Source organism: Papio anubis, chromosome 4 (genome assembly GCF_008728515.1).
Source record: "Papio anubis isolate 15944 chromosome 4, Panubis1.0, whole genome shotgun sequence".
Taxonomy (NCBI): domain Eukaryota; kingdom Metazoa; phylum Chordata; class Mammalia; order Primates; family Cercopithecidae; genus Papio; species Papio anubis.
Window position 1 is genome coordinate 101,080,338 of NC_044979.1, and position 22,525 is coordinate 101,102,862.

General features: G+C 51.1%; 1 protein-coding gene across 6 annotated transcripts in view; it reads left to right on the forward strand.

Annotated features, from left to right (window-relative positions):
• ADCYAP1R1 (ADCYAP receptor type I) overlaps window positions 1-18,211 on the forward strand; it is a 58,850-nt gene extending 40,639 nt beyond the window's left edge. For 3 of the 6 annotated variants that reach the window (XM_003896138.4, XM_017956803.3, XM_009203148.3), the window contains 4 exons: window positions 7,372-7,455; window positions 10,029-10,158; window positions 11,649-11,690; window positions 13,289-18,211. In XM_003896138.4, coding sequence (XP_003896187.1) covers window positions 7,372-7,455; window positions 10,029-10,158; window positions 11,649-11,690; window positions 13,289-13,477 — 445 coding nt within the window. In that variant the 3' untranslated portion in view covers window positions 13,478-18,211. The remainder of the gene's footprint in view (window positions 1-7,371; window positions 7,456-10,028; window positions 10,159-11,648; window positions 11,691-13,288) is intronic. The other 3 variants (XM_003896137.4, XM_003896139.4, XM_009203147.3) reach the window with 2 other exon arrangements.
• Window positions 18,212-22,525: the final 4,314 nt, after the last annotated feature.

A 22,525-nucleotide genomic window follows, 5' to 3' on the forward strand; every position in this document is an offset into this window, starting at 1 on the left:
CAGGTCACAGGCAAAAGAAGGCCTGTGCTTTGCTGATAGGGTGACCTAGCATCGGCATTTGCAGATCTTCTTCTGATTAAACAGCCTTTAATATAGTTGCCCTTCCAGCATTAAGCAAACCCAGGAGCTCCTCAGCTGCATGACCATGATATGGATGGGCAGGAAGAGAGAGAGAGGGAGAGGGGGAGAGAGAGAGAGAGAGAGAGCGAGAGAGAGAGAGAGAGAGAGAGAGAGAGAGAGAGAGAGCGCCTGACAGAGAGACTGACTAGGAGTCAAGATGGAAAACACCAGATTTCTTAAGGGAGGTAGGTTCTTGGTTGGTTAGAAGTTGAATTTCCTTTGGGGTTCCTGGTTCTATGGGAAACTCATGAATACCTTTGATACACTGTTGCCTGATATTCCCACCCCCAGCCCAGACTGTGGAAGTTGCCCAGTTCCCACTAGGGAGTCAGGTGGACACATTTTCACTGGTCTGGGTGTTGGAAGGGGGGTACTTTCTTTCCTCCACTGGCCCTCAGGGCAGCTCTACCTCTGCATGTGGTCTTATTTCTTCAACTCCTTCCTTTCCGATGAACATCTGATTGTTTGAGGATTCTTGGGTTAGAGGGCAGCCTCTTACCATAGAGCGTAGGGCTTTCTCCACTTCATGGCCACTTGATTTGCAAGAAGTATTTCTGCAGTCATGTCCCTAACAGCCTATCTTTGCCTGCCCTCTCCCACTTCTCTCTGCCCTGTCTCATTCTGAAATCAGACAGAGCACCTTCTACCTCCCATCTCTGGCCTTGTGAATGGGAGCATGACCAGCTGGGTGTGTGGGGTATGAGGACATTTCTGATGCTGGGGAGGAAGGTTGGTAGTCCCCTGTGGTTGGCTGGTGGGGGTGGATGGGCACACTCTGGTTCTGAGGGCAGTCCCTGGGGTCCATCTGCTGGTAAGGCAAAAGCCCTATGTGTGGCTTCCTCTGCTCCTTCAGAAGAAAGCAAGTGAGGAGGAGCTGAGGTATCTTCACTAGGTGCGTCACTGGGTACATGGTACTGCCTTTATCAGAGACGTGGGTCACAACCTTGATGGCTGCCCTGTGGGACAGATGACAAGTGGGACAGTGAGAGATCCCAGTACAGGGCTCCCCAAGGGCCCCCTTCCTCAGTCATTCTCCTAGGGGGAAGAAGCAGGAACTGCTCAGAGACCAAATCCCAGATCCTTCCCTAAGGCTCCTTAGGGAGGTGGAGCTTGCTCTTGGTCTGTCAATCTGTTCAGCCTGGGGACCTCCCCATGTGAAACCCTTTCTCAGGGGTGGGGGACTAGCACAGGGCCTGAGGTGTTCAGCCAGGTTTTTTCTGCCTATGCAATGATTACATCACATTGGAAAAAGTACTTTTTTTTTTTTTTTGCTATCCTTTTACTGTTTTTATTTTCATGGTTTTGCTAATTTTTACCAATTCTTGCTTATATGTGTATATCATGTAGAGGAAAATTATTCATCAATATAAATCATAAAGTCTTAGAGGCCCTGCACTGTGGGGTGGGAGGCCAGCCCTCTGCTACTACATAACCTGCCCTAGATATATCATTCCTGCCTTCATCTCAAGGATTCGCAAAATAGGGCCCCGCTGCTCACCTCATCTCCTGTCTAGTGTTGGACACTGCCCTTGTGTCTGGCCTCAGTTTCTCCTGCTTGGGTGTGGATCTGGTCACACACTAACAGTTGTCTCCCATATTTGAAGCTGGCAGGGAGCTAAGTCAACCTCATCTCTCATTTGAGCTCTAGTGGTCTTGATTTCCTCCCCTTCCTAGTAGGATTTGTTCTTCTACTGAGGGCCCCCAGCCTCTTCTCTGGGGGGTCCTCTCAGCTTTCCATACTAAATAGGATACCCTACTGAACCCTGAACACACTTTGCCAGTTCAGACATTCTGCTTTGGGCAGCAAGAATCCCCAGGGCCTGGTGGGAAAGAAGTGTGAGCCAAGGTTTCAGGTTCTCCACACACAGGAGCCTTGAGTCTTGTTAGGTCTTCCTAATGCATAGATAAAGGCTACTTGTAATTAGCACATGGTTTATACATTTAAGTACTCTATTAATCTGGGACATTTAAAGATCCAGCTAGTTGGTTTGCTTCTGGCATTAAAAAACAAATCGCTTTGCAATCTCAGCAAATCCTTTTTTTTTTTTTTTTTTTTTTTTTTAGAGAAAGCCAAACCTCTGCTAGTCTTGAGTGCCCATGATTAAAAACTCAGATGGATGAAGTCTGTGAGCCAAGTGGGAGTGCCCACAGAGGACAGGGGATCAGCTTGATCCCATTCTGTCCAGCAACATGTTTGAGTGACAGGGTCATGGAGACCCTGTCGGCCAATGTGAGTAGTAATCCAATTGACCACACTGCTAAGAGCTGTAGGTCACTTGGCAATACTCACGACCACATCCATGCACATTTAACACCCGCAAACATCCAGCGAATCTGGTGGAATAGGTAAGCCACTGTCAAATAGAATCACCATGTTACAGCTGAGGGAACTAGTTATCAGTGAAGTGACATGAATCCAGGAGGAAGGAGGATGCCATGGCTATGGTGCGGGCAGGCCTTTCACCCCAAGCTTGACAGCACCATCATCCCTGCCCTCAAGGAATGCACAGATGAAAAGATAGCATTAAACAAGTGTACAAAATTAGGCTTCCTGGAAGAAGAGGCCCCTGGTGGGTTCTAGCCTGTGTGAAAGCCCCCTCAGCCCAGAGTGCTTGGCAGAGCTGGCTTTGAGCTGGGAGGTGTCTGCACTGGGAGGAGGGGAGAATGCCAGGCTCAGGGGAGGTGAGAGGGCAGAGATTGAGGGGAGAGGGAGATTCCAGGGCTGTGCCGGAGTCCCCTGGGGTACCAGAGTTATGTGTGGGGCCGAAAAGCCCCTTCAGATCTGCCCACAACAGCTCTCCGGTTTTTTCCTCTTGTTTCCAGAACAAATTTAAGCCCGCGAGTCCCCAAGAAAGCCCAAGAGGACCCCCTGCCTGTGTCCTCAGACCAGCATTCACTCCCTTTCCTGTAGGTTGGTTCCAGCTGCTCAGGTGATAAGGGTTTGTCCTCCATAGACCAAGATGGTGTTCCTGACCCAGCCTCAGAAGCACCTGTTGGGGTCTGGGACCTCTGCAGGGGGACAGTGGCACTGAGCCACTCATCCTCTCTGACTGATGCTCCTGGTAGGATGAGTGGCTGGGGACAGGACTTGGGAAGTGGGCATCAGGGGCTGGGTCAGGGCTCAGCATGTGCTCAGGGTCAACTTGGTCTGGGGCAGGGGTGAGGGGGGTTAGGGCTTAGCCCTCAGCGGGGGTTGGCACTCAGCCTCAGGTAGATCAGTGTTAGCTGGAGTTGACCTTTGTGAGCAGGTAACTGGTTCAGAAAGGGGAGAGGTGAGGCTTCCAGGGTAGACATTAACTGTTCGGGGAGAGCTTCCGCCCCCTGCCTTGAAGTGAGTGGCTTAATTCCAGGGGCCACCTCCCTGGAAGACAAGCATTGGAAGCTGCAGCTTAGGCGGAGGAGGGAAAACCCATCTGTACTCCCATGGGGTCTCTTTGGCCCCACTGGGGAGGATGCACACATCTCTGGAGATGGCTGTGCCGGGGCCAGGCATAAGTGCAGCCAGGCAGCTTTCAGTCTAGGGACTTCCTCCATAGCCAGAGCCTTCCAGCTCACACAGCCTCCATCTTCCACTTCCACAGCACCTCCTCCCCTGCCGAGGAGCACCCGATCCTCAAAGTTCATGTTAGGGGCCGGCAGCAGGGAATTGTTACCCTCATGTTGCAGACAGAGAAACTGAGGTCCAGAGAAGGAAAATGGCATCACCTAAGATGACCCAGCAGTCAGTGGCTGAGCAAAACCCTGCGCTAGGGTGCCCAGACTTCCCAGCTGGGACCCCTCTGGGCTGGCCGGGAGTGTGGAGGGGTGGCTCGTCCTTGTGGTTGGGGAGGAGGTGGTGGTGGGTAGGAAGTTCCCAGGATCTGTGAGCTGTGCTGCTAGTGGGGTGCCAGTGTGTAGGGAGTACTTCTGGGACTGGGCAGGGCTCTGGGGGTGGCATAGCATCTTAGTATCAGGAGAGACCCTATGGAGTGTGTTCAGCTCAGTCCACCACATTCTGTGGACCGCCAAGTGGCCAGCACCACATTGATCCCCAGGACTGCAGACGTGAAGAAGAAAGGGATGCTGCCTGCAAAGGGCTCCCTGCAGGTGTCTCTGTCTAGCGTTTCTCTGGGTGTTTCCCAGGGCTGTAGCCCAGCCAGCCCTGCACACAACAGCTGCGGAAGCATTTCTAGAGTTTGGCCCTCATAGAAACTGTTGTGCTGGATCCCTGGCTGACAGATGTGAGTGCCGAGACATGGAAATGGCTGTGACCTTCCTGCAGACACACAGTGAAGCTGTGGTGGAGCCAGTCCTGGAGGCCAAGGCTCTCTGACTGGCAGACGTGGGGGTGGGTCCTGCACCTGTGATAGGGTCTCCCACTTTCTGAGTCAGGCTGCTGTGTTCTCCAGACAGCCCCACACAACACCCTTGCCTGAGCTTTTAGTCTCTTTTGGATCCAACTCAGAGTTTATCGCATCAGCCAGTCTAGGTTCATCTCTTCTTCCTGACTTAATTTATTTTCCCTTTTCCCTAATTGTGACTTTTCAGAGATTCTGACATCTTTCTGTCTCCCGCCCCATCTCTGGCTTTCCTGCGCTGTTTGTTCTTTTTCTTTTCCATGAGTCCTTTTGGGCAGAGCCATTGAAGGTTTGGGGAAAGACTTTTCCTTAGACTCGTCTCCTTCAAGAGCCCTCCAGGGTCAGTCCTCCCCCAAGCTGCTCCTTGATCTGCCCTCCCCGATCCCCATCAGTGCCACACAACTTCGCCAGGTGCAGAGTTTCCCAGGAACTTGTCACTAAATGGTCTTTGGAATATTTTCAAAAAAACCTTAAAAAAATTGGAGGAGTCTGTGTTTACCATAGAAACATCTAGGGTCCAAGAGGGACAGGAACAATCTTGAAGCTAAAGAAAGCAGGACTGCAGAGGAGAACTTCAGAATTTGGGGTGAAGGTTTAAGCTTGGCATGTAGGAAGCAACAGCTGAAGTTGGGGGGTCTCCTGGACCCTGATTTCTGTGGTTTACCCAAGCCAAGGTTGAGGGGTCACTGGCCATAGGAGAGAATAACCAATTATTATCATTTTGAGACAGAGTCTTGATCTGTTGCCCAGGCTGAAGTGCAGTGGCATGATCTTGGCTCACTGCAACCTCTGCCTCCTGGGTTCAGGTGATTCTCCTGCCTCAGCCTCCCAAGTAGCTGGGACTACAGGCACCTGCCACCATGCCCGGCTAATTTTTTGTATTTTAGTAGAGATGGGGTCTCACCATGTTGCCCAGGCTAGTCTCAAACTCCTGAACTCAGGCAATCCACCTGCCTCAGCCTCCCAAAGTGTTGGGATTACAGGCGTGAGACACTGAGCCCAGCCTGAGACTAACCAACTTTTCAGCTAGGGCAAGGTACATAATAAATTTGAAGAATAGAATAGGTACCATTTCTGTATACCCAGTTAAGTTCTTTTAATTGAGAAAAACATACTTATTTGAGTCTGTCTCTTTGTATGTGTGCGAATAGACCTTTGACATTCATTGAGGAATCATGAAGAAGCTTCTCAGGTAGATGAATACCTCCTAACAGTGCTTCTCAAGCTTTGGCATGCATGTGGCTCTCCCAGGGATCTAGTTAAAGTGCAGATTCTGACCACAGGTCTGAGGTGGCACCTAGGATTCTGCATTTCTAAGAAGCTCTCAGGGGGTGTTGGTGTTGATGGTCTGGGGGTGGCAATCTGAATAGCAAAGCATCAAACCAAACCTCAGCATTCCTCTTCTGGAAAAGGGGATCTGTAGTTCCCACCTCACAGTGTAGTGTGAATTGAATGGTGCTGTTTATTGAATGGGTACCCCAAATCCATTATGCACAGATGTCGGGGGAACCTGGGTTTGCCCCATCTTGGAAGTGTGTGACACAAATTCTGGCCTCAGCGAAATGACACGTCACCACCTGTCAGGTACCTTCAGGCTTACTCTTAAAGAACTGGAATCACACAAGGCAGATCCTGAATGCTAAGGGTGTGGTCTCTGTAGCTATCCTCATTTGCATCAGGTCCAATCTGATTTATTAATTCACTGACCAGCACCAGGAGCCTCAGAGCCGTGTGGTACCTGAGGAGAGTTAACGAAGTAGCAACCCTTCTGCAATCTGAGAAGATGATACAGCTCATCATCTATCTCTGACACATCTGTGAGAGAAGGGGAAAGTGTTCATGGCTTGTGTCAGCCCAAGTCCAAGCAGGACCATACTGGAGACACAGAGAGTCAGCCTGAGACCTCCCTGAGGAGACAGAAGTCCTGGGTCCACCCAGGAGAGTGTAGAGCGAGATTGCAGCCTGGGTCCCCTCCTTGAAGTGGTTTGTTTCTGAAAGCCATGGGGCCGTGCCCAAAGGCGCTCCTCTCAGTCTTCAGCCCCTGCCCATTGAACTTTTATCAAGAAGTCCAGCCCAGCACTGTCCCCGAGAACTCCCTGCAGTAATGGGCATGTCCTATGTCTGTGCTGTCCGATATGATAACCACTAGCTCCATGTGGCTGTTGAGCCCTTAAAATGTGACCAGAACAACTGAGGATGTGGGTTTTTAATTTGATTAATTTAAATTCAAATAGCCACATATGGGTAGTGGCTGTCGTATTGGAATAGTTTAGGTCTGGATGAATTAACAACCCATTCAATCTGACTTACCTCTGTCCCCTGTGTATGTGCTGATTCTGAGTTGCTGGGAGCCTCAGAGGGAGGAAGCTATGGACCAGAGGAGAGGGAGAGGGTAGAGGGGAAAGACCAGTGGACGGACACCCAAGTTGACCTTCACAGCCAAGCCCAGAACTGGCCTGATTAGAGGCTCAGGTTGCCTGTGCTAGGCAGTGCAGAAGGTCCGCAGTGTGAGTTTCCAACTCTTGTCTTGTTGAGTGGGACCTCGACGAGGCTAGGCTCTTAAACTTGGAGCCAACTCTGGAGGCAGCCCTGACTCCCTGTGTGAGACCTAGCCCAGGCCACCTTCCGGATACACACACCCTCTAAGCCCACCCACCTATCAGTGGTCCCAGTGTGAGTGTGAGTGCGTGCGCGCGTGTGTGTGTGCGGCCATGCACACTCATGTCCACATATAGGCGTGCGTTTCTCTGTCCAGAGCTGCCCATGTCTTGGCCCTTGGCTCCCTCATTCTCCTCCATGTGACTGCCCTGGCCCTGTCTCCATACCCTCTTCTTTTCTGCCTAACCTGTAAACTGAGTTTCTTCGCTGCCTGGTGCCCCCCAGCTGACAGAAGTGCCAATCTTGTCACACCCAGCAGCTGCGTGCAGAAATGCTACTGCAAGCCACAGCGGGCTCAGCAGCACTCTTGCAGGATGTCAGAACTGTCCACCATTACTCTGTAAGTGTGCGTGGCCGACGCTGTGGCCAGGAATCCTGGAGGGGTGGGGGACGCATGCTGCCACTGCCGCTGCTGGAGGAGAGTGGAGAACCAGCCTGTGCCTCCCAGGCCAAACCCATTCCTGGCTGTTGCATGTTGGTGTCTGTGTGTCTTGTGAGTTCTCTGCAGCCTCATGGTCATGGGGTGGGTGTGCAGGGCATGGGGATGGATCTACGGCCATTGTGAGTGCTTCCTGAGGAGGCAGCACCCCATGTTCTCTGCTGCTGCTGCCTGGTGTGTGGCCTTCCTCAGTCCCCACCTTCTCTGAGCTTCAGTGTTTTCAACTGCAAAATTATTTCCAAGAGTCTCAGAGCCTGAGTTCATATAGACCTTCCCCTGCACAGGGCAGGGAACTCCACTCCAGTGTCCATAGCACTTTGTGTGTGAGTCAGCATTAACTCACTTAATCCCCACAACAACTCTGTGAGCTGGGTCCTTGTATCATCACCATTTTACAGATGAGAAAACTGAAGTGCTGAGAGATTAAGTCACTCACTCAAGGACCGCTAATTGGCAGAGGGAGGATTTGAACCCAGGGAATCCTAAGCACTTTGCCCCAGGGAGTCTCTGGCTGGAATATCAGACTCAATTTGGACATTCCTTTTACTCAGGGTACCATTGTCCCCCTGGGCAGCCCACTGTAATTTGGGCATCTCTGATGCCCTTCTTGGTATTTTAGGACTCTTCTGCCCATTGCTGGCTCCTCAGGGCAGGAGGACAGAGGCTTAGTCCCCATGTCATTATGGGTAGTGGCTCACATCATATGTTTCTGTCCCGAGACCTCGGTTAGCTTAGAAGCACAGTCCCAGAACGCTGGGCTCTAGAGACCCTTTGTCTGTCCCTATTGCCCCATTTGCCAAAGTGGCCACTGGGATGCCCTGGCTCCTCAGCAGAAGTCCCTGACTGTTCTGGGGCTGCTGTAGGGCTGACGAGGAGGGAAGGTGTTGCCCTTGGACTGTGCTGTGGAATGCCCTCACTACTATCACTGCACCCACCTTGTGGCTGGGAAAGGCCTGAAGCGTCACTGTTTCTCACACTCTGAATCCGTCCCATGTAATGCCACCACGGAAGCTGGAGAGATTTGACTTCTTGGTTTCCAGGGCCCTTTTCAGACTACAGGGACAGGTACTTGGAAATGGTCCCACCTGTGGGGATGGAGGCCAGGAGGAGGAAGGCAGGGGCCACAGGCATGTTCTGGGGCCAGCTTCCTTTCCTGGACTCCTTCAATAGACATCTTTTTAAAAGTAGCCCCTATAGGTAGGGCCACAGAGGAATCCCCAAGACATCCATGTCCTGTGTTTCTGGCCATTTTCCTCTGCATTCTTGACTTTCATTCCTTCTACAAGCACCCCCTGTTGCCTTCCGGTGCCAGGCATGGATAACCAGAGATGAACAAGACCCGAGCGCCCAAGAGATAATTGTTTTGAGGATGCTGAGGCTCTCATTCTAGGCCTGTGTGCCACATGGATTTCTTCATGGAACAGGCATTTTCCCAGTGTCAGCTCCCTGCGCCAGATAAATAAGGCACCACTCCCACCTTCAGGGAGTCACAGTCAAAGACAGACAGATAAGAGGAAGGCTGGAAGGATGGGCCGGTCAGGATCACATCTGGGCTCAGCAGGAATCTGCTCGGATCCTGTTGGCCCTTGTTTGTGAGCAGGGTGGGAAGGGGTGGGCACCCACACTCACGGTCCTCTTCCTTTCCGGGCTGAGTTTCCTCTGCCTGAAGATCTCCTCAGGCTGCTCCTCCTCCCACTGTGTCTCCTCCTTCCTTCCTTCCTTCTCCTCTCTTAGTGTAAGCTAGGAAGTCAAGGGCCTCACACAGACTCCAAGAGTTCGGCTTCTCTAGAGATCTGGAGCTCCCATGTTCAACAGAACGTTCTCTCTCAGAAAGGCTGGATGAGGGAGAGAGGAACACGTGGTATATTTGCCCCCAAACCAAATGACTGCCTCATGCCTGCTGTCCACCCCGGGGGACTTAGCTCTGCCGGGAGCTGGGGAGGCTGATTCTCTGGAGGAGCCGGGCTGGATGCAGATGTGGGGGAGGCTGCATCTGCAGGGCAGAGCTGGACTCTCTGAGGAGACCCACGGGGAGTCAGTGTGCCCACTCTGGGGGAACCCTTGGGAGCACCCCCCATAGAGCAAGACCCACAAGTGCACATGGTCCCAGTGTCCTAGCTGTGGGCTTCTGTGGCCCTGTGCCTTCAGAACGGAGCCCCACCCTGCTGTCAGCCTAGGGCCAGAGGCAGGCAGGGGAACCCCGGGAGAGCTGCCTCAGGAAGCACTACAGTCCTCCAGCCCTTCCTCCCCTGCCTGGCCCACTTCAGAGCATTCTCCTCCACCTTTGACTCAGTTTCCCAGCAGCAGGTTCCTCCTGCCCACTTGGAGATTGCCGATGCCCAGGGTCAGTAAGTTCCTCCTAGAATCCCTCCCGAGTTTCTTCCTCTGTGGTCCCCTCACTGAGCCTTCCCTCCGTGGCTCTAGCCCTGAGCCCTGGAAGTCCCCAGCGCAGGTGTTTTGCTTTCTCCCGACAGGCGGCTGGCCCGGTCCACCCTGCTGCTCATCCCACTATTCGGAATCCACTACACGGTATTCGCCTTCTCCCCAGAGAATGTCAGCAAAAGGGAAAGACTCGTGTTTGAGCTGGGGCTGGGCTCCTTCCAGGTAGGTGTGGCGCGTGGGGAGGGCAGAACTCACTGGGAGCCAGTTGCTCACCAGCAGGTGGTGCTGGAGGCTCTTTAACCTAGACTGTGAAATGAGTACTAGAGTAGAGGTGATGAGGGAGCCCTGTCTGCTGTCTACCCTCAGGGCTTCTGTAAGAAGACACACTGGTGTCTGCCCATCACTGCATCTGAGTATCCTGAACCAGTTGCCCCTACTCCTGGCCCCCACCCTGGGTGACCTGAGATGGCACCTCCCAGCAGCCTGGGGTGTAGGGTGGAGTGTCCTCAAGAGCCCAGTGTGTCCACATCCTGACTTCAGCTTTCTAGGCCATGTACCCCTTGAGTTCTGTCTTACCCACCTCTAGGTCCCCAGCACAGGGCCTGGCCGCAGAGAGCCCAGTGAGCTGCACAAGTGCACGAGAGCAAACAGGCATGAGTGAGTGAGGGGATGAGAGGGCGAACAGAATGCTGCCTCTGTGCCTGGAGGAAGGACTGGATGGACTGGAAATGAGTAAGGGGCTAGGCGAATCACGGTGAGGAAATGAGCAGGCAGGAGCAGCAGTGGGCAGACGTAGGCAGGGGCAGCTCTGGAGTGTCTGGGGATAGAGTGCCTCTCCCTAAGCCAGCTGTTTGAATTAGGATTTGATCTTGATGGTCAGAAAGTTACTCTCCAGATCTGACTTGATCTCCTCCACCATTTTACTTCAAGGCCATTTAACCTGGCCCAGGTTCTTAGTCTGGTGAGACTGACCATGGGTCTCATCTGAGACTGGCCTCATGGGCTCATAGACAAAGCCCTGGCCCAGGAGTCAGAGCCCAGGGCTCCTGTCTTTGTGCTCGCTGACCAGTTCTGGGGTCCTTGAGCTATCATTCTTCCAACACCTTCAAGCGACAGCACAGGGCACAGGGATTGCAAGGAACTAATTTGCAGCATTCAAGAAAATGCTCCTGCTTTTTCATGTAGGTTTAAAGAATATATAGAGAATAGCTAAGTGCATATGCTGTGCCAAGTACTCACTCTGCGTGGTGTTCTGCATTGCTGTGTATGACAGTATCTGGCCCAGGGAGGGCAGATTGGGGAGATGGCCCAGGGAGGGCAGACGGTGGACAAGGATGGCACAGGTCTGTTCTGTCCTGGAGGGGTCCTACCCTCAGAAGCCTGCAGGCTGGTTAGGAGCCAAGATAAATTCTAGGGCATTCAGGGAAGGCTTCTTATAGGAAGTGGGGTAAAGCTGGCCTTTGGGAATGGGAAGGATTTGAACAAGGGAATGTGAGATCCAAAGCTAGAATCTGTGGGATAGGACTTGCCCACTAGCCACGTGGCCTCATTGGTAGAGTAGAACTGTCCCATCTTACCCCAGATCCCTGGGCAGGTGCCCCCATCCAGATCATGGTGTATTTCTGCTTCCTAGAGTCACCCCCTCCATGCCCCACACAGCATTTCAGAAAGTCCTTTGCTAGCATCCTCAGGCTTACTTTCTCTATTCGCAGGGCTTTGTGGTGGCTGTTCTCTACTGTTTTCTGAATGGCGAGGTAAGACCTTGTCCCTCTGGCTTCTTGGCAGTGGAAGTGGGGCTTTCTGGGAAGCAGACAGGGGAGCCACCTGTCGGCCACATGGGACTGACTCCCCAGAGGGGACTCTGCCAGGTTCCCAGCACTGAGAGGAGGGGCTGGTCACACAGCTCCTGGCATTGTGTGGTGCCAGGACCTCCTGATACCTGCACCCTGTGCTGGAATCTGTCCCACTTTTCTAGCCGTGCAGCTGAGGCCCCACCTGAAGAGCAAAGCTCCTGGTAAAAGCGTCAGCTCTGCTGTGCGCAGATCTCCCTGGGAGGGTCCTCTCCATAAGACATTCCATGGTGAGGAGGAATTGACAATAAGGAAGGCTGGGGCACAGGACATAGGACCTACAGGCCATGAGGCTGTGCTCGGCACAGCTGCTGAGCCAGGAGCTGCCCAGCACTCAGGGCTGCCCCTAATTGGCCAGAGAGCCTGGCCCAAACTGTCCCCTGATAAAAGGGAGACTGAGAATTTGGAAGAGACCCCAGGGAGAGACCTGGAACCTTCTAGTAATACTCCATTGCCAGAGATGTGGTTCGGGGGCTCCCTCTGTACCCTGTTGGGGTGAAACTCTTGAGCACAACCCGAAACAGAGGTGCCGGGGCAGCAGTGGGGACTGAATGGCTAGGATGGATTTGAGAGTAGGCGGGAGTCTTTGCACCAGTGCTTGGGTCTTAGCTGCATCACCTGGGCAGGCTCCTTCCTCTTTTGCATCTGAGCAACAAAGAGATTGGGCTCTGTGATCACCCAGACAACCTACAGAAGGATCAGATTAGGACAGACAAGGAGAGGCAGAAAGGGCCCTGCAGGTAATGGCCAGGAGAGCTTAGAAGTGGGCATGTATGTAGCTTGTTCTGAGCTTGCAGTGGAAGTAGGAGCTGGAACTGGAGAGGGTGGCTGTAGGCGCTGCTTCCAGTTGTGCAGTCTGTGCACTGCACAAAGGTGCTTGACTGAAAAGGCACATGGAGGTTGAGACCCAGCCTGGCCCCCACTCACCATGCTAAGAGCTACATGGGTGTGTGTTTTCCCAGAGGGGTGCATTATTTAATGGTTCTCAACCCTGACTGCCCATTGGAGTCACCTGGGAAGCTTTAAAAAATATGATGCCTGGGTCTTGTGCAGAGCTTTTGATGTAATTGTTCTGGGGTATGACCTGGGCACCTGGAATTTTTAAAGCCCCCCAGGTGATTCTAATGTGTAGCCCTCTTACTGGTCAGCCAAGAGAGGGGATCCTTTCCCGATCCACCTGCCCTGTGCGGCTGCTTGTTAAAGATTTCTTGAAGGACCCGATGGACTAGTCTCTGCCTGGCCTGAAAACAACAGGAAGCTGTTAGGAGGCCTTGCTCAGAAAGTGGCAGGGGAAGGGGTTGTTCAGGTCAGCTCCTCAGAGGCGCCCCTGCCTACAGCTGCTAAAAGCCCCCACTGGAGACCTTGAAGGCCGCAGGCTGCAACTAGGGAGGGGGAAGGGTGCTGAGGGTGGCAGTGCCAGTCTGGGAAGGGCCCCAGGCCAGAGGGCCTGGAGGCTGGAGAGGATGTCCACCTGGAAGTGATGTCCACCTTGCTCCCTGCAGGTACAAGCGGAGATCAAGCGAAAATGGCGAAGCTGGAAGGTGAACCGTTACTTTGCTGTGGACTTCAAGCACCGACACCCGTCTCTGGCCAGCAGTGGGGTGAACGGGGGCACCCAGCTCTCCATCCTGAGCAAGAGCAGCTCCCAAATCCGCATGTCTGGCCTCCCTGCTGACAATCTGGCCACCTGAGCCGTGCTCCCCTCCTCCTCCTCTCCTCCATCCACAGGCTGGGACTGCAGGCAGGCGCCAGCCCACGCATGTTCGCGCCTCTTCCCTCCCCTTGGGCAGGCCCTGGGCCGGAAGCTTGGCTCCTGAGGGGGGAGAAGGAGGCAGGGCACAGACCGGGATTGTCCCCTCCTTGTTTTGGTACTGGTCCCACTCACTGTGGTCCCCTGACCCCAGACATGTAAATACTCCTCAAATTTGGAAAAGTTGTCCCATCTCTTCCCTCTTTGCCCCAGTGTCCCCGCTCACTTCCAGTCGGGTCTCAGCTCCACCCCACTGTGTCTTGGTCAGCCTCAGTGATGGCCTGACCCCAGCTGTGAGGCCTTGTGAGCTAAGGCTGAAGAGACCTTGCCTGTGGGAGCTGGGGTGGTACCTGCCCCAACAGCCCCCCCATCATCTGATTTTGGGTGTGACCCCTCAAGTGTGCATGCCACCGTGGGGCTCTTCTCAGTCCTGGACCCAAGTCCCTGGGGCCTAGCAGAGGGCCCGCTCGGGTGGCCAGAACACCGCTTGGTGCAGGCCTCCTGGCACTCGCCTGGCATCTTGGTGTCTGGGTGCTCAGCTCCTGGGCCCCAGGGCAGTGGGACGGCTCCAAGGCTTTTCTCATCAGAGACTTCAGTTTGGGTGGTGAGTGTGCAGGTCAGGGAAGGTTCTGGTGCTTTTCATTTGATCCAAAAGGAGCTGAGAGCCAGAAATGTGGCTGTGATTGGGAAAGAGATGGAGTTTGGGAGGCCCATGGAAGAAAACCTTTGCCATCTCCATTGTTTTACCCCCAGCTTAAGATGGACAGGGTTCTTCTGGTCACCTCCCTTCCACCTCTTCCACCCTCATGGATGCCTTCCAGAAGCCGTCTCCAACCATGCCCACCACAGACAGCCCTTAAGCCGTCCCCTCCCCATTTCCCCTCAGTCAAAGCCATGACTAGGATGTACCAGCCTCCTGCCTGTGATGTCGGCGAATCCTGAAGCACCTGCACCCGAGTCTGGGGCCTAGGGCTCCTCAACCCCCACCCCCATGGATGATGTGGAGCCCCAGACACCAGCTCCTCGGGCCTGGACTCAACTATTGAAATCTCTGAGACCTTTGCAAAGATGTCCCTTATATGCCCTTGACCTTGACTCACCATGGGCTGCTGGGGTGTCGGGAGGAGAAGCCACACCCACCATGCCCAGGAGCAGAAGCGGCTGCTGATGGGGCGGCTGCTCCGCACGACCCGCCCTGGCTCCCCAGCTGCAGGTTGCACACCCTCAGCCTGAGAATGTACAATAGGGCGGTGCCCAGCTGAGGAGGCAGAGGAAAGTGCTAGAGTACGTGGTCCCTGTGTGACCTAGCTCATTCCATGTCAGCATTTGGTATTACTCCTGTCCAAGTTCTGTTTGTGGACTTGTTTCATGATGATGTTCTGGAATGCTTGGGGACTTTGGGTGGAGGAGGATGTTGCTTCATTTTATAAAGAGGAAGGGGCCTGGGGGACTTGGGAAAATGTTTCTGGAGAGGCTTTCAGAGTGGCTGGAAAAGGCTCTTGCTGCTGTAATTTAGAGAGGAGCTCTGTGTCCTTGGCCAGTCAAGTAAGTCCCTGGGTCTTTGGCAAAACCAGAGGAAGAAAGGAGCTACCTGCCCTTTCCTGGGCATGCTTGGCGACTCAGATTGATCATGGAGTGTGCAGTGGTCCTTCTGCCCTGCACCTGACCTCATGATCCCCTCCACCTGCACTGACGCAAGCGTCCTGTGGCCATCTTGCACTTTGGGTACTGCTAGGGGGTCTGGGCTGCTTGGAAGGAGCCTGGGGTTCAGGAAACTAGACTCTATCCCAGTTGGGTTCAGACTGCTGTGACTGTGGACATGATGCTCCCTGTTCTGGGCTCCAGTTTTCCCATTTGTGAGATGAGGCAACTTCTGCTGCTTCTCTAGGCCCTGTACTTAAGTGATTTTTCCAGTTCAAAGCCAAGGCAGGCAAAAGGGCATGCATCATTGTGCCTCATATCAGGTTTTGATGAGTGTGTGTGTGTGTGTGTGTGTAGAAGGATGGAGACAGGATGCTGTTTATTTTCCATTTCTTGGAAATGGACCCTCTGTCCCTTCCATTTGGACACCACAGTGAGAGCTGATGGCCTGGAAGGAAGGATTAGGTCATGGACATTTGAACAGGTGCCTTGGGCATGATACGTAGATGCAGCCATATATACCTTGCTGGGGTGGGGTGCCACCTCCAGTGGCCACCTCCAGATCCAAGGAGCAGCTCCCTGGGGATGGACCCCATTCATTCATCATCGCTCCCAACAGCAGATCTGTTTCATTGTGGAAGAAGAAACTTTGGCATTACACAGACATCATCACAAAACAGTAAAAAGAAAATCAATCCTGAACCCCATGCAGTCTGCTGCTTCCTGAGCCTGGCCCTGTGTCCTCATAGAGGTTCCGGGTTCCTATTGGTTGGTTGGTTGGTTGGTTTTTCTGTCTGAATGAATTTTTGCCAGTCTTGTGAGCAGATATACCTGATGTATTCTCAATGTTCCAGGAGGTTCTGGCCTTCAGGGTCACAGGCAGTAGGGGGACAGCATAAGGTCTGTGTAAAACCCTTCCCTCTCTGACCCTCTGTTTTCAAATCTGTAAAATGGGCAGTAAGAATAGATGATTTGTATGTAGCCCAACGCATCTCTGGAACTCTGTCTAAACACCAGCTATCTACTTGGAATGGGCCCCAGGACTGTGGTATTGCCTGGGCCAGGAAAGGATAAGAAATACTGTCAAGTGAAGACAGCTTGAGAGGCTTGGGAAAAGTGGGGCTGGGGAGGAGCAGGCTTGTCAGACTCCACCCCTGTTGATGATCATTCCTGGAAAGGGGGTTCTCGTTCTATGCAATCCTAAAGGACAAAACTCACCCATGGGAGGCTGAATTATCCTTGGGATGAAGAAATCGCTCTTTCCCTGTCACAACTGTCCAGCCAGGGAGCAGGGAGGCAGTGTCAGGGAAGGACACTCATCCTGGGGGAAATGGGATTCCAAGTCAAGGATGCTGAGGCTGTCGGGGAGCCAGAGAGGGAGGTCCTAGTGCAGGATGTGGGTGGCTCTGTGGTTCAGTGAATCTGTGGTGGTCCCTAGCACTGCAGACTTCATGACTCCCCACTTAAGTCCAAGCCACATTCTCTGTCCCAGTGTGTAGCTCTGTCACCCTGCTTGACACATCCAGTGGCCTACAGTGACTCCTCTCTAACCCCACCCCCTCCAAGCTGGATTCTTTGTGGAACAGGGCCAGGGAGCTAGAGCCAAGCCCGAGGTTTAAGAAACACTTGCATCTATAATCCCCGCCAAGGATGCCCACTCACCTCTCTCATCTGACCCTCACTCTTCGTGGAAGGGAAAGCTCAAAGGGACTCTTATTTTGAGTAGTCCCTTGCCCTCTTCATGGCCACTTCAAAGTGAAGCCAGCAAGTATTGATACTTTATCATTTAGTATTATCATAAAGTATTAATAGTTTATCACAAAGTCCTCCTTGAGCCCAGGGACCATGGAAGTCAGCTAGAAGAGCCCTGAGCAAGGAGCAGGGACTTGGGCTTCTCCAAGCTTTACTCCTGGCTTATTTGACCTTGACTCATTCCCCATATGTCTCTGAGGAGGCTCACAAAATACTAAAGCTGGGAGGAAACTTGGAGATCTATAGGTCAAACTTCCCCATTGGGCTGATAAGAAAATACACGTGGGCCTAGCATGGTGCCGCCACCATGGTGGGATCCAGTATATTTTATAAATCTGAATGAGTAAATGGCTCACCAGTTTGTGCACAGCCCTGCACATGAACAGAATGTGACACTCAAGGCTTCCATGCAGTACGCATGTAACCTTGCACAGGAGAGGGGCTCTGGTGACCGATGGTTTTCCAGGACTCTATTGCAGGAGAAGCAATGGAGTCAGTGTGGTGTGGGGAGACCTGCTTTTTAACCTGGACTTAGCCACCTGCTCTGTGATCCAGGGCTTACCTTCTTTGGGCCTCGGCCTCCTAATCTGAGTAATGGGGAGGACTTCATTGGCATTGTTAGTCCCACAGGCCAAGGATAAGGTTGAAATGAGATGGCTTGTGTGTGAAAAGATTTTGGAAACTACACAGATGTGGGCTTGTTCTTGGGATGAAAACTGCTGGAAGGGACTCCTTGCTGTTTATCTACTGCTTTGAGCCCTCTTGAGTTAACCTTTGCCCCATTTGTAAAACCACCAGCATCAGGAGTAAGGGGGACGCCAGAAGGCTCAGATGGACACAGAATTCTAGCTTTATCTACATCAGCTGATTCAGTTTTCTGTTGGGATCAGAGAGAGGATACTTCCATATGGGTGACAGCAGCCATGCCCTTGGGAGTCATCTTCAAGGATCTGGGACATTTTGGTGTGCCCATTCCTTATTTTCCTGAACTCACAGTCTTGGGATGTTTCTGCACTTGGCCATGTGTGTCTTGTCTTATGTCTGTCTTCTGTAGCTTTGCCTCTGTCAGGGCTGGAGTGGTGCAGCCCCTGGCATCTCAGACATGGTTCCTGCCTCACTCATGGGAGCTGGACCAGCCTGGGTTTCATCTCCCACAATAAAGATAAGCCCCACAGACCTTACTGCTACCGCTGCTGCCATTAATGCTGTGCTCATAATCTTGTCCAGGATTTTAAGAATGTCAGACTGCTGTAGATGACTCAATAAATGTTTTGCCATTTTTCCTGGTGGCTGTAACTTGGCATAAGTGGAGGGAAGGGAGGAGAGGAGGGGGAAGGGGAGAGGACTACCCCCAAAATTTGATCATCCCAGAGTAATCCAGTGTATACAAGGCCCAGTGGCCTTTAAGATTCCAAAGGAGAAATATGAGAGTGGGCCTGAGTGAGCCTAGGATGAAACCCGAAAAGTAAATTAGAAGTCTTGGCCTTAAAGGATCTCCAGGGGTCATGGAAACTGAGTGAAATCATGACCTTCCTATTGTACCTTGGGAGTACCTACCAGATATCCCAAAACCTTGACTGCAGAGAGCATTTCATCCCAGGTAACTACAGGTATATCCTTGGCTTCCAGGATCCCATCCCCTAATATTTCTGGATATCCCAAACCATCAGTCCCAGCCAGACCAGATAACCAATTCAAGGTAACCCTCATTTCCTCGAGGTTCTGTTGATTGTCACAATCCCAGTGTCCATTTTCATATTGGTCATAATGTTCAGTTGCTAGTAAAAGAAGATAATTTTGGCCAGATCAGAAAAGGAATTTACGAGAAAGATGTTGAGCTGGTCATAGATTTCTCTTAAGGCTGGAGAAACTAGAAAAGGTATCTGAAGCCATATCATGCTGCATGACTGATGACGAAACTGCTGCCACTGTTGCTGCTGCCACCCCCGTGATGTCTCTTCCATGCCAGGGACATGGCTTTGCAATTATTGCCACCTCTGAAAGCAGAGAGCTTTGCTGCTATTCTCACCATCAAATCAGATTTTACTTTCAGCCCTCTTCCTCAAGTTGCCCACTTCCGAATCAAAGTTTCATGTAACACCATTGGATTGGCTGTGTCCTTGCTACAAGGAAGACTGGAAATTGGACTTCTCTGGATTCTACCTGGAGGTCAGGGTCACAAGCCTGAAGATTTTCTAAACATAACAATAAAATCCTGGGAATAATAAATGCCCACTACCACAACAGGCCTGAGATCTACAGTAAATGCAGGGCCAGCTTCCTCTAGCAATCAGGTGGGCCACTGTGAAGAAGTCAAATCAGTCAAAAGATGGTTTTAGCCCAATAGTGTGCTAGCCCTGCAATCAGCTAGGGCTGTATAGATCACTCACCAGATGCCTCCCAGGTGTTCATGGGGGTGTTCCTAAGCTGGGACACTGGTTGGTTCTGCTTCCAGAGGCTGTGCCTGCTCCTCTTTCTCCAGACTCATCTCTTCTTTTAGTTCTAAAGGAGATGACCAGGCTATGTTATATGACCCACTTAGCAGATATTTTGAGTTGCTTCCAAAATGGAACCTATGCTCAAAGGCTGAAAATTAGTCTCCTTGTGTGTCAGCCTCTGCTGGCTGCTTTCCTAAGGAAGACTTCCCTAGTGTTCAGAAAAATATTACTTTCACTGATGTGACCATAATGAATTGAGCTTCCATATGTTTTGTTCTTTGAAAGAGGTAACGTCCAAAAAGCAAAGGTAAGAGCCAAAATTTAGTTGAAAGGCTTGAATTTCACATTAAGCTTGAATTTCTTGGCAACAGTGAAGATCATCAAACTCCTCAGTCCATGTGAGCATTTATAAAATTCTGTTTCCTCTGTCCACTTCCCAACATTGATAGACTAAGCCCTCAATTCTCACAAGCCCCTCAGAAAATGCCTTGAATCTTGGCTGTTCCTCATGATGCTCTCTGTTTTACTGGTACTGTGTATAATTCCTCTTGGGAACCCAGTGATTCTTAGACATTATCCTGCATCAGAGTCACCTGAGGGACTGTTAAAACACAGACTGTGGGACCCGCCCCCAGAATTTCTGATGCAGCAGGTCTGAGGTAGGGCTGGACCATTTGCATTTGTAAAAGGTTCTCAGCTGTGGCTGTTCTCCTGGTCTTGAGACAGTACTTTGAGATCCACTGTTCTACAGGTTCTAACTGAGGACACTGGAAGGGCAATATAGTCCCTGTTTGTGAACCATGGACCTGGACAATGATTACCTTTCCAGGAGGCAGAGCACAAGCATAGACATTTGCAACAAGAGCTTTAATTTCCTTTTCCTCTCAGGCAAGTGTCTTAGAACAGAAAGCAACAAGTTCCAAGAGGAAATGAGCCTGCACATATCCATTCAGTCTCAATCAGTGTAAGTATTAGACCATCTCTGAATCAACTAGTATCAAGTTCAGTGGGATATGACAGCAAAAACTCCAATAAAAAGTGGCTTAAAGCAGACAGAAGTTTGCTTCTCTCGTATGAAGTCCAGAGGTAGACAGTCCAGAAGCGGTGCTGTGGCTTTGTGGTCTTTCTGAGGACTCAAGCTTTTATCTTTTTGCTCCTCCATCTTTAGCAGGTGAGTTCTAGTCTTGAGGGCACCCTAAGCTCCAGGGCCCCTGGAGCTCTGAATGTCACTGGACTTAGAAGCATATGGGAGAAGGCAAAAGAACTCTTCCCCTTCTTCAGTCATCTTCTTTTAAGAGGCCTATATCTGCTTACATCTCATTATCCAATGTGTAGTCACATGGCCACACCTCACTGCAAAGCAGGTAATGCAGTGCAACCTTAATAACATTGGAAGGAAAGAAGGGATATTGACCAGCAAAAAGTAGTTTGTGTCATAATCTCAAATCTCCAAATCTTTGGGCAGTCCTTAGTGGTGAGTTGGGTTCATCCAACACCTGTGGAAAACCAGAGTCATATGGCTGTATGTTTGTCCTATTTTACTATATTGGGAACGAACTCAGGGATACAGTCTCCAGCCTGGACCACAAAGCCCCCCTTATCAGAAGTAGGCAGCTGTGTCTTCCCACACATTGAAACTTAGTCTAGTTTCAAGGGGTGAGAGCATGCCTGCACAATTTCTGGTAGTCTCTCTCTTATGGCTGCAGTTCTTGAGTGGATTCTGTGCCTTGGTGGTGTCTGCATCAAGTAGTCTCTTTAATTTGGGGGATCCTCAAAGTAGTGATGGGGGTGTTGGGAGGGATAAAGGTCTTGTAATTTCTGACTGTCAGTTGCCTTCAAATGAACTCATGTAGATGCTCTGAGCCTCCCAGTGTTGTTACACTGTGCCCTTGTGGATAGCCCATTGCAGTAGTTATTCTGGTGTGAACATGGAAATTCCCTCTGCCACTGTCCTGGATGCAAGGTTGTAAATTCTGTGGGTGAAACCCAGTCACCAAGAGCTCTTCCATATGCTCTTTCTAGGCCAGAGAGGCAGTCCTTAGCAGATGGCAGAACTGTACAAAGACATCATGTGTATCCATTCCAATTCATACAGGCTCTCAGCTGAATGGGGACTTTGCCGTGATATCTCAACTTCAGTCAGCAAATCATCCATCAATGCAATGGGGAGGGCCCTTGTTCTGACCCTCAGGGCCCTCTCAGGACCACCCGTCTCAGTCACCCTCTTTCTCTCTTCCCTTTCAGAAGGCCCCCACTTGCACTGTATTGTGTTCTAGGTTCTTCTCCCTCACCCCAGGTCCCTCCTCCCCTCTGCCCCTGATGTAAACTCAGGCATGGCTTGGGGCAAGTTCTCCTTGAGCTTATACTCTTGATGCCCTTATCTTTTGGGTGTCCCCAATACTTGAGAGTCATCTGTAGTGTTCTCCTTAACCCTCTTGAGACACTTTTTCCATGGACAAAGGCATCCATTCCTGTGACATGAAGCCTAACTTCCATTAATAAACCCAACTATTCACCACCAGGAGCAGCTTTGGCTTGGGCAGTAAGTACCATGGAGAGAGCCAAGTGAACCTTGGGTCCAGCACCACAGAGAGTTCCAAGACTGTACCTACTTGGCAGTCTGTCTGGTCTATTTTTATCTGATATGAACAAAGGCAGATTTAGGTTTTATGAAGCTGGAAACTCATATAATTTGGGGAGTCTTCTTTAATACAAGATGAAAAATGTTTAATTAAAATTAGGTATAAATCAGGGATTTTTTGAATGAGTAAAGTTGACAACTATCATAAACATCATGAAATCCAGAAAAACAACATCATCTTTGTATTAATTACTCTCTGATGGTTTTTGCCTACTTGTTTTGGTTGCATACTCTTTGATCATCTCTTTATTAGATGACAACATTTATATCATTTTCTATTCATAAAATTTAAGTGTAATTTAGTCACATAGTTAATAAAAATGTGTGTTTTATTATTGAACATTTGGACTCAGCACCAATGAAAACAGAATCCTCCAATTACGGTTTTACAGATATGATGACTGGAAGATTGTTTTCACAGACTAGCACCTGGCTCCATACACATCCAACTTTGTTTCCCCAGCACTGTGCACATTGCCAGGCACTATAGGACATTTTAATATGATGATATGATATG